Here is an 11,904-nt window from a genome sequence, read left to right as displayed (position 1 = left end):
TTTCCTCCTTCATCAGAGTGACCATGCTAAGAAGGTTTGCCTCCTTTGGTGATGCACCCATTCCCTCCATTCTCTTTTTACCTCCTCATATGTTCTTTTTTCCTCCATTTTCTCCAGCCCAACATGCAGCAGCAGAAGCAAGGAGAACTGTGAACATGCAGGTAGGTCCAGTGCATGTCTGTCCTAAAATGACCATTGTAGTCTTGGCTACATTTGGTGACATTTGGAAAGCTTGGTTAAAACCCATTCCTTTTAACATTTCTTGAAATTCGTTTCAATTCCTTGATGGGCTCAGTGGACTCTCCCAGAGCCCAGTCACTGGGAGTGTGCTCCAGGGGTACAGTGAAAATTCCTCCTCTTTGCAGGCGTGACTAGATTAATTTTTTCCAAGTCTTTTCGGCGGTGTCCCTCTTCACTCCTTCCCTCCAAGCCATTGCCTCCCATCCGGAAGATCTCTCCTTCTAACACTAATAAAATGTACAGCGTGGAGAAAGAGAACAAGGAAACTGGCATTGGCTATGATAACGAGTGTAGAAAAATCCAGGAGCAGAGTTCAGAAGGAAAAAGTTATAAGGTAAGGAGACCAAACTATGTTCTGTGTAGTAAATTTTCAGTTTATGCACTGTAGGCAGAGCTTGGAGACCTTTTCCTGTGGTGGGAGCCCAGGGAAGCAGCTGAGCCAAAGAAGAGCTCAGCTGGACACTGTGCTCCAGGCTGTCTCTGCAATGGGTGTGTAGTGCAGACTCCACGTCCTCAGTGTGTCTCAACAGCAGGAGAGGTCTTTGAATGGTTTCTGGGCCCTGTTGTGGTTCCTCCTCTGTCTTATGGCTGAGAAAACACCAACAAGTAGTCAGAGCAGCTAAACTTGTCCAATCTGGACAAGCTCCCCTTCTAGATTTAATAACCTACAGGTATCTGTGAACTATGTCCATGTCTTCGTGGTGGTGTTTTCTGTTGGCTGTGTCTGGTTTGGATGGAAAAAGATGTTTTCTGGAAGAGGCAGTCCTGCAAAGTCAGGTCCAGGTTGTCTCTGCTTTTGAGTTGTACAGCCATACCCTCTGCACAGTTGTCTCTGCTGCTATTTCTAGCCTTCATCAGCTTCTGGGCAGCTGTGTGCTCTGGTATGGCTTTGTCCAGAGGATAGGGATGGGAGGTGGCCATGGACAGAGCAGCCCAGAGCCAAGCCACACGATTGCCTTTGCAGCAGGGCCAGGACATGCTGTTGTTTAGGGTTTGCCATGGGGGGCAGGAGGAGGCAGATGAACAACAGCTTTTCTAAACAAAATGTCCAATCAAAGGTTTGGGTAACTGATTTCAGCATTGCTGAGAAAGGGCCCAGTGTATCCCTGACAGGAACTGACCCTGTCTCTGAAGTTTGAACAGGTCCTGATTTGGCTCTTTAGCTGGGCCAGCAATGATGGGATATGAAGGAAGGGTGTGCATCTGCCCCTGCTGCCTCCACCCCCATTCCTGGCCATGCCATGGGGGCCCTGGAGGAACTTGGGCAGGCTGAGACCTTGCAGAGAGCAGCAGGGCAGGGAGCTCTGCTGAACTTCCTAAATGCCAGTGAGCCTGAGAAGATGGATGTGTGGGAGCTAGAGTGCAGCAAGCACCCTGAGAGCTCAGCAGCATCGGGGCTCAAAGGCTGCTGGGGAACTGCAGGAGGGAAGGGCAGCAGCAGAAGCAATGAGAGGCTTGAGAAAAGCAGGTTTTGACATCCTGTAGAGTGGCTTTGTGGGGACTTGGCTGGAGACCAGCACTGGCTGTTCGGTACCTTAGGGGCAGGGAGAGAAGAGTGACCTAAAGCCACTCCCATGCCATCCAAAAGGCCAGAGGAGGCAGTGGCACCTCAGAACATGGAAGGTCTTGATGTCAGACGTGAATGCCAGCTGGGCATGTAGCCACTCTTGGAGAAAACTGAGCACAAGGGGAGAGGTGGCAAATATGTGACAGGGGCTGTCCCTCACCACATGCCTTCCCTAGGTCACCTTTCCCTCTCCTAGGCCAAGCTGCTCCATACATTTGACTTTTCCTGCCAGGTCCCAGTTAAATGCATGGCTAATTGTCTTGAGGCATGAGTGGAGGCAAGGCTGGATGCTTCATCTGAGCACTGTGTTCTACTCTTTCCAGACTTCCTTGCTGTATTCCAGTGGTGGGGATGTGAAGAAGGGGTCATTGGGACCACCTTTGATCCCCCCCATTCGCAAGGCAGTAAGTCCCCCTCTTGGCAGTGCTGTGGGGTCTCTGCAAAGCTCTCTGCAGCTGGAATTCCAGGAGTCCCAGGAGATGAGGTAAGCCAAGGTGTCTGCTGCTGCAGTGTGCTGTTCACCTCCCTCTTCCCATCTCATGTGGTTCTACTGCACAGTCATATGTCCCAAGTATTTAGGCAAACCTCTGAGTATTCACCGTTTTGCCCATCTATGAGGGTCCAGCACAATGTGAAAGCCAACACCAATGTCCCAAGAGCAGAGGTGGTGGTGGGGAAGAGGAGGCAGGGCTTCAGAGCACCTCAATCTGGGTCCTCTGCTGAACTTGGCTAATGTTTCACACAGAGCTTGGCCAGCTCTGTGTGACTCCTGCAATAGAGAGCTGAAGGTCAATGAATTAGCTCTGCATCCTGTTGTGTTTCTGTGTTGTATTTCCTCCTTCATCAGAGTGACCATGCTAAGAAGGTTTGCCTCCTTTGGTGATGCACCCATTCCCTCCATTCTCTTTTTACCTCCTCATATGTTCTTTTTTCCTCCATTTTCTCCAGCCCAACATGCAGCAGCAGAGGCAAGGAGAAGAACTGTGAACATACAGGTAGGTCCAGTGCATGTCTGTCCTAAAATGACCATTGTAGTCTTGACTCATAGGTGACATTTGGAAAGCTTGGTTAAAACCCATTCCTTTTAACATTTCTTGAAATTCGTTTCAATTCCTTGATGGGCTCAGTGGACTCTCCCAGAGCCCAGTCACTGGGAGTGTGCTCCAGGGGTACAGTGAAATCTCCTCCAGTGTGAATTGTTGAGTGGCAGGGGCTGGAGTGGTGCCTTGGGGCCCTGCAAATGCAATGCAGGATAAGGAAACATTGCTCTCCATCCTGCACATGCCTTTTATCTCCCTGTAGCTTTTCTAGTGTCACAATTAGTAGGGAAAAAGAAGGCATTTAGCAAGAAATGAGAATTGTTCCCACTCCATCATCCTGCTTTTGAAGCAGGAAACCTTTGCTTGGGGCGATTTCTGAGCTGAACCCTTTGAGATCTGAAGGAGCTTCATGGACATTGCCTGGTTTTGTATTGGCAGAGATAGGAAAACCTCATCTGACAGAATGTCCTTTTAAATCTTCCAGTTAGGGAGAAGGACCCTTCCAAATGGATGCAGCCTATGCAAGGTCTGCGTTTGTCATCCTCTGAGAGAACAAGCCCCAAGCCACCTATGGCAGGTTCAGGATGACAAATCTCTCCCCCGTCTCTCTCTGCCTGTGTCAGTGTTGCAGGCTGAAGCTGGGGGAGGAGAACCCTTCTGCCTTGTCCTCCCTCCCTGCCTTGCCTGATCCCTGACGAGTGGAATGGTGCCAGACAAAATGTGATCTCTGGTGCATCTGGGTCAGCCAATGCTTTAGAGTTGAAAGCCTCAGTGAACGTCTGTTGTTGTTCCTTTGCCATCTCTGGGCGTGCAATGATAGGAGAGATGAGTCTTGAAGAAATAATTCTGCTGATGCAGAAAAAGGGATCAGATCCCCTGGTCCCTTTGCTCATGGTTAGTTCTGCCAAATCCTGGATACAACCCCTTTGGAATGAGTCCTTAATTGCGGATAGGCAGCTGGAATTCTAGGGTGTAGTATTGCTCAGTAGATAAGGTGACATTTTTTCTGGATTAATTCTGGACTAGAAATTCCTCATCTCATTAAACCTTACCTTTCTCACTTTTATTGATCTGAGTATTCTACAGTGTGAAGGAATCCAGTTTTAAGAGAGGTATTGCTCTTGTACTGCTTGGCTGACATATGAATTTATCCTCTCTGAAGCCATGTAAAGAATTACTTCTCTTAGTTCTCACAGCTCTGTTGGAGAGCATTTCAGAATGACCTGCCCTCTGCTATTTCTATTAAGGAAATTTTGAATTTTCCGTATTAGCCAAGATGAAAAATGTTTTGTGGCACGTCATGTTTATGTTGGCTTTGGGTGTCTCTGCTGAAAAGCAAGCAGAGAATAAACCCCTGGAACAAGTAAGCAGAGCAAAAGTAGAACTTTTGGATGACCGCTTTGTTCCCTGCAAATACAGGCTCACAGAGTACTGGGAACATCTGATGGAGAAAGCAGAACTTCTTTTATATCTAACACATGGTGCCATTGTTTGTGTCCCAGCACTTCCTTTGTTCTAAAGAGTGATTTAAAAATCCCAGAAGTACAAAACCCAACCTAGAATTGAGTGGGACATACAGAAACAAAGGCCTTGAAAACTACTTTTGGAAACAATCACTTCCTTGACAGTGTCAGCTCCTAGAGACCACTGTGAATTTCCAACTGTTTGGAAGGAAGGGGATCCTGTAGTAGTGGGGAGGCAAGGGCAACACATGAAGTAGTAGAACCCTCCTCTCCTGGCTTGCCGGCTCCATATTGTTCAGAGAAATTTTATGGATCCTAGTTTCCTGAAAAATAAAAAACCAACCAATGTTTTCAGTTACTAAAATACACTTTGAAGTCCTCACCCATTAGATGGGTGGATTGTAAAGGGGTGAGTTCAATGAACTCACTTCTTCTCTTGTACCTGAATTACAGCTTCTTCTGAGGCTACAAGAAAAGCCCAGAGGAAGAAGGGAAAGAGCTCTTGCTGTAAGCTGGGACCTGGGATGCCTCTGCTCCCAAGGAAACTCGCTGACCTGTTTGGCTTGGAGAGTCGTGTGCCCAAGCCCGGCCTTGGCAATGGAGGTCTCGGCCCCCGGCCGGCTCAGGGCGCCTTGGCCCAGGAGCCTCAGCAGAAGCAGCAGAGCAGCGCTGGCCCCAGGGTCACTGCCGGGGAGGACAAGGGGGAGGCCGAGCATGGCTCAGCCTCACACAGAGGTGAGGGGGAGCTGGGCCGCTCTCTGGTGCGAGGAAGGGTCCTGTGGCAGCCCAGAGAGCCTGTGCACATTGCCAGGGAACAGCTGAGCCCTGCGTGTGCCCCTGCAATGAGCTGTGCTCCCCGTGCCCCTCGAGCATAGGGCTGCTCAGCTGTGGGGCAGGAGAGGAGCAGGAGGGTGCAGGTGCAGCTGAGCCACTCCTGGAAAGCACAGGGCTCTGGGCTCCCTGCTGTCCCAGGGCAGCCCAGAGGCCAGGCTGTTCCTGTGGCAGCCCTGTGGAAGCGGGTCAGGGTTTTCCCCGGGCCTGCCTCAAGTGTCTGCCGGCAGGAGCATGTTTCCCTGTGCAGCTGTTTAGAAACTGGCAGGAAATGAGTCCCATGAAATACGGAGCTCCAGATGCTTTAGGTTTGCATTGCTGCCTCTGTTAAACTTTGTGTGTCCACTTTGCAGGCCTGACTGACTGTCATGGTCCCAGAAGAGTTACTCTGGGATCTGTAGTTTCCCTGCCAACTTCCCAGATGCTCTTACCTTCCAAGGCCTTGCCTTCCATCCAGAATTGCCCTCCTTCCTCAAAGCCCATTATCTAACTCTCCTTTGTTGTTAAGTTGACCATTTTCCAAGGGCAAAAATTCTGATTTAAAACATTGGTTCTTTTCTACTGTGCTGCAATTTGATTTTATCCTCTGTGAAGCGGTTGCATAGAAGGATTAGTTCTCCAAATTTTAACAGCTCTGTTGGAGAGTATTCCAGAATGAGCTACTTGCATTTAAAAAATCTGCCTTTAGTCAGGCTGGCCTGAAAGTGGCCCAATCTCATACAGTTTAGAATGAAAATCCTTGGGGAAAACAAATTATCTAGTGTCAAGAACACAGTTCACATTTGGGCATCCCTCCTGCAAGCCTAGGATTTGCTTTGAATGTCCTATGAAATATTCCAACAAAGGGAAGAAGATGTTGATCTAAATGCATACAGGTATGAGAAGCCAGGACTTTTAGGAACTGGAAAGAAGATGTTTACTAAAATCAGCATGAATAAGGGCAGATGAGAATCTCTGTCAAGATCAATCTCCATCTCTGCTCCTCTCTATCAGACACTGAGGCTCTCCAGCATCCAGGGGCTGAGGCTTTTGTTCTGCAGCAGGTTTCAGTCTGCTGGCCAACAGAGTAATGTCATGGCTGCTGCCAGTAGCCCATCCCTTGGCAGAGGGTCTGGGCATCGTACCTTGCTGCTCTCAGTCACAATCTCTGTGTCTTCTGAGGACTCTGCAGTCTGGAACCTGTCTTGCCTGTTGCCCAGCATGGTGTTTTTGGGGGCTTGAAGTCTTCCAGAGATTTACACCAACCTTTGCTTCCATTACCAGGCCTCCCACTGAGCCAGGCCAAGGAGATGGATCATCCCAGCAGTCCTGGTCTTACGAGGGACAAAGACCTGAGGGACGGCTTTGAAAAGGTAAGGGATAAGGACAGGGATGAGCAGACTTCCTTTCCAGGGCCTGTTTAGTGCTTGGCCCAAAATGTCACTGAAAATCATCATCTTCCACTCCTGGGGCATGGGGATTCCCTTGGGAATCTATTGGACAGCTACAGAGCAATTGCTTGGCTGTTTCCAGCGGTGCCAAGGTCCCTGGTTTGGAGATGGTGCTAAAGTAATGCCAGAAGCATTCTTTATGTGCAAAGGCTGTTTCAGAGAAGTTCTGAATGACAGAGCAAGCTACACATCAGTGCTTGTAGGCAAAGTGCATCCTCAGAAGCAGAGAAGCAAAGATTCTAATGTTGGGTGTAAGCAAGGCTGCAAAATAAAAGGGGAGAGTTTGATCTTTCCTGATTACATTTCTGGCTGTATCTCACAGGCTTCTTGTTCTCAAGTTTTCTGCTCATTACCATCAACGTTTGTGCAACTTGTTTTCATGTGACTCCTCTTTTTGGTCTCAGAGACCAAGTCCTTCAGAGTCCTTCAGAGCTGAGTCCTTCAGAAGGCAGGAAGGGAGAAACAGCTGCAATTCCTGGCCATGAGTGTTAAGCAGCAGCTCATTACCCCTCCTTGCTGGGTGTTGCACATGGTTTTTATTCTCCTGCCATGGCCTGTAGGAACTGAACTGCCTGCTCACTGCCATGTGAGCTCTTCATCTGTCTTGCAGCACTCCTATGACTTTCATGCTTCAAGCAGGGCTGCTGTCAGAAGTTGCAGTTGGAGCAGTGTAGGTTGTGGCACTGAAGTGTTCCTCCTCACTGTGTGTAACTGCCAGGTTGAGGATGGGAGCCATTCCTCTGAAATCATTGGAATGTGTATGGAGCTGCAGTGAAGCCTGTGGCAATCTATGGACTCTGTGCTCGAGATGAGCTGTTGTGTCTGGTTTGTGTGTCTCTGCTTACAGTTTATGATGTATTTCCATTGCACCTAGATCCGTGCTGCATTGTACATGTTGGCTCAGAAGAACTTAGAGCAGAAGGACATAGAGCTTTTGGAGACAGAGATGAAGAAAAGGAGACAAAAGAAAACATCCTTGCAGCTTCTTCCTGAGACAGTTGAGCCCGGGGATGCAGCTGAAACAAGTAAGTGGTGGCTACACTTGTGGTGGTCCTTTTTGACCACTTGCTTGCCCTTTGCACAGTGTTGCAGACTGGGGGACTGTTCCAGTTGCATCTGAGTGGAAGCTTGCATACGATTGATTTCCATTTCCCAAAGAAAAATACAGAGGCATGAAGTGTCTTGCCCATGGCCTCACTGAGTCAGTGACAGAATATCAGCTTTCCACATTCACCTCTAAAGTCTTTCAGAGGAGAAAATTCTGTCTTGCAAAGTACACTGGGGCTTCAGACTCTCTCCTGCAGAGCAGCCTCCAGGGAAGGTGAGCCCAAAAGAATGCTTTTCAACCAGGGTGCAACCTGGAAGCAAGAAAATCCAACTCCTTCTAATGAAAACACCAGAGATCCTTCTCTGACCACTCCCTGCTGAGGAGCTGGTGCTGTAGAGTTGTGCTGAAGCCCCAGCCAGCACTTCTGTTGCAGCCCCAGGAGCAACAGCATTCCCTGAATCCCGCCTGAGGGGCTCTGACTGCAGGGCTGGGAGCGCTGCCCCGAGGGCGGCAGCAGGGCCCTCAGGAGGCAGCACTCAGCCCGAGGGCATCACACAAGGTTATCTGCACTCTCTTTTGGTAACTTCCCCTGAGAGCCTCTGAAACAGGAGAACAAAAGCAAAGCAATACTGGTTTTCCTTGTTTCTTAGGGGAAGCATGACTGCAGTTTGGTTTTAAGCTAGAGGAAGATAGACTTAGATTAGATATTAAGGAGAATTTTTTTTATAATGAAAGGGATGAAAAGCTGGAAGGGTTTGCCCAGGGAAGCTGTTGTTGGTCCATCCTTGAAGGTGTTCAAGGCCAGTTTACGTGGGGCTCTGAGGAGTCTGATCTAGATGAAGATGTCCCTGCTCATAGGGACTGGACTAGGTGGTGCTTAAAGTTGCCTTCCAACCCAAACTCTTCTAGGATTTTGTGATCATTGTCCCATGTTAGTGTTATACTTGGGATAGAGTGGTATACCATTGTTACACTTGAAGTTCTTCAGGATAATAAAGAGATGTTCTCCAGCTCTGGCAAGTTTTCTGGTGCTTTCCATCATCACCCTGTCCAGCACCCTCCACCTACAAGCTCCTCTTTGGTCCCTGCAGGCTTTAGCCTACCACCTGTTGACGGCACAGCTTCTGGAGTGCAGAGAAACCACCCTGGTAGTAGCTTGAAGGAGAAGGTCTTGAGGAAGCAGGACAACGTGCCCTTACTGCCCAACATGCCTATCATCCACGGGGTTGGCAGCTTCCCACACAACTCCGCAGGTAAGCCTGCTCCATGACAGCTTTTTCCGGCATGGGTTTTTCCTTGCACAAAGAGCACAAACTGCCTCCTGCCTCAGCCAGCACAGCTGGGATCTTGGGTCCATAGCCTGTCCTGAGAATGAACAGCAAATCTACTTCTGAGTTACTCCAGCTTGGTAGTACTGGAGCAGTTGGTTCTTAAAGATCCATTGGAAAGCTGAGCTGAATAAAGTAGTGTAATGGCCTGATCTCTGGCTTTTGCCCATCCTGATAGTCCAAACTAGAGCACTGGTGCCAGGAGGCAGCTGTGACTGCAGGGATGAGCTGCAGGGCAGTCTTCCAGGGTGTGCTCACCGTGCACCTACGAGAACCACCATGATCAGTTGTGCACTCACCATCTGGGCCCTCTGCCTGTGCTGCTGTCCAGTTCTGCAGCCAGCTTTTCTGCTCTCCCAGCAAAGGCTGTCTCTGCACGGCCGTCAGCGGCTCAGTGCAGTCGTGCTGCTGCTCCCAGAAGTGCCCGATGGCTCCTTGCTGCCACCATCCCACGGGCTGCAATGCCAAGAGGGAACAAGCAGTGCCTCCTGTGCCACCCAGCAAATACAGCGGCCGTGTGCAGCAGTGACAGGCACAGGGGCTGCCTGCTGCTCCCAGGCTGTTGGCTGCCTGCAGGAAACACTCAGCAGATAGTCCCTAGTGGCTCCTGTCTCTCCTTTGTGGGTAGCCTGCCTGTGCTGCGATCCCAAGTAGGGTGAGATAAGAAGAAGGGAGCTAGAAATGATACTTGGAATGCTCTTTTCTAGTGATGCTGCTTCCATGTTCAGGATTGAGCAGAACTAGCCTGACGTGGCTCTCCATCCATAGTGAATCTAGATGTGTGTGTCTACATACTTCTGCAGTGCCATCACTGGTGTCAGTAGCTGGGGTACCTCAGTGACATCCAGAATAGATCCCGTTTGAATATTTTTGATATTATCATTCCTCCATACTTTGTGAGAACATGCAAGGGAGCACAAAAAAATCCCTACAGAGTCTAGAGCAGTTCATCTGGATTCTGTGCAATACTCCACAGAATATTGCACAGAATATACTCCATCATTTTAGACAGCGCAAATGTTTTCATCTACACATTAGAAAATGATCTTTTGAGTGCACAACATGAAATTTTTGATTGACAGTGGTTTTGATGACAAATGGGAAATGCATGAGAAATGCATTTATCATCTGATTTTTCTCACACCTTGTAAATTTCTTTCCAAAAAATTCAATTAAGGCAAACCCAGGTCAACTGATTAATGAGAGAGTTCGTCTGCCAGCAATGTGGATCTGTATTTGAATATTCTTATCCTCAGAGTGCATTTGGAAGGTTTTTTTATCAACTGTCTAGTCTGGAAATTGCATTTTTCCACAAGAGAAAGCTTAGAAACGGCTGAGTTTGCAAACATGTCCATTAGATGGCAAATAAATTTCACCTCAGCATCTTTGAAATACAGCCAGTGTGTAGCTCTGAAAGAGTAAAGATTCATGATGCTTGGAAAGAACAAAATCCATAAAGTAATCCCTTCCCAATAGCAGGCTAAATGTATGTGCACTCAGCTGGCTGCTGTCTATGATATTTGAGGTCAGTGGAGGCAGAGGCACTGTCAGGTGGGAAGGGTCAGGTGTGGCTGTTCCCTGGCAGCTGCTCCGTGGGGATTGAGCCGGGCCCAGCAGGGCTGGGCTGTTCAGCCTTGGCTCGGTGCTGTGGCCAGGCAGCTGCAGGTCTCTCCTCAGGGAGTTGCAGAGTGCCCCATCCCCAGGCTGGGGGAAATCAGGGCGCTGAGACAAGAGAGGCACCTGAGGGGCTCCCTCCTGGCTGGCCAGCCCTGCTGCCGGCCCTGTCTGGCAGGGAGCGGGAGCTCTGTGGCCGCAGGAACCTGCCGCTGGCTGTGGCCCCTGTGGCACTGGGGAGCTGGCGCTGCAGGGCCATGGTCAGGTTCAGCCTGGAGCTGTGCCCAGCCGGGGAGGCTGGGGGAAAGCAAGGAGCCCAAGGCGCCAGGCAGCAGGGAAGCCTCTGCCCCAGTGCCCGTGTGTGCCCAGGGAGCCCTGGCTGGGAGATGGCTGCCGGCCGCTCCATGGCGGTGTGCCCTGCCCGGGGCTGCAGCGCCCATGGCCGACCCTGTCCTTACAGTGACCTCGCAGACGGCCGCTGGTGCCCAGCGTCGAGAGCAGCTGCGCCGTGGGACTGGGCAGAAGGACACGGCCTCTGCAGACCCACAGCAGTCCTTGCAGGAGGCACTGTCCTCGCTCGGCAGCGATGACTGGTAAGAAAGGCCTCGTTCATGCTGCGTCCCTCTTAGCACTAAGGTTGGTTAGAAGTGAGTCTTGCTGGTGTCTCTGAGCTCCCAGAGCCCAGAGTGCCAAAGGGCACTGGTGAAACCACTGCAGAGCACTGAGAGGATAAAGATTTGAGGGCAGCCTTTTCTCAGCCTTGCTCGGCAGCAGTGCTCCAGCTGCAGCAGCTCCATGCTGTTTCCTCACTTTGCCTGCTGCTCCATGGGGCTGCAAAGGAAATCTTGAGGGAAGGGAGAAAGCTCTGGAATGAGATGATTTGCTGGCTGAAGGCAGAAGCAGGATGGCAGTAGTTTTGAGTGCAGGTTTGGGTGCCTTGGGCCACTGACCCAGTGGGACCGAGTAAGATTCCTCTCTGCTCCCGCTGCTGCCAGCAATGGCAGGTGACAGGGTCTCCCCGTGACCTCCTGCACGGCAGTCCCAGAAGCAGCTCCAGGGAGTTCCTCTTTCTGAGAAACCGACTGAGTTGTGCTTTCAAGTCCCTCATTACTCCTGAAGGACTCATGGCAGAAGAGAAGGAAAAAGAAATAAAATCCTCTAAGAATCTTGCACTTTTGAATTCTACTTTTTCCTTCTCACTGCTTCATATGGGCCTGAGATGTTTTGTCAATACTCACCACGTGTCTTGAAATTATACACAGGCAGAAGGAGGCCCAGAGGTGATAACCCTGCAAATGTTAGGTGATATTGGTTTTCTTTTTGGTGTCTTTTTGATCACTCTC

At 49.9% G+C, this 11,904-nt stretch overlaps 1 protein-coding gene across 1 annotated transcript; it reads left to right on the top strand.

Annotated features, from left to right (window-relative positions):
- Positions 1–4,551: 4,551 nt before the first annotated feature.
- On the top strand, positions 4,552–10,555 carry LOC146764767 (uncharacterized). The gene is made up of 3 exons (XM_085563849.1): positions 4,552–6,493; positions 7,446–7,596; positions 8,711–10,555. The coding sequence occupies exons 1-3, from the start codon at positions 6,431–6,433 to the stop codon at positions 8,887–8,889; spliced, it is 393 nt and encodes a 130-aa protein (XP_085419975.1). The 5' UTR covers positions 4,552–6,430; the 3' UTR covers positions 8,890–10,555.
- Positions 10,556–11,904: the final 1,349 nt, after the last annotated feature.

This window comes from Lonchura striata, chromosome 31 (genome assembly GCF_050655825.1).
Source record: "Lonchura striata isolate lonStrDom1 chromosome 31, ASM5065582v1, whole genome shotgun sequence".
NCBI classification, from domain to species: domain Eukaryota; kingdom Metazoa; phylum Chordata; class Aves; order Passeriformes; family Estrildidae; genus Lonchura; species Lonchura striata.
This window is presented reverse-complemented; position numbering and strand designations above follow the sequence as displayed.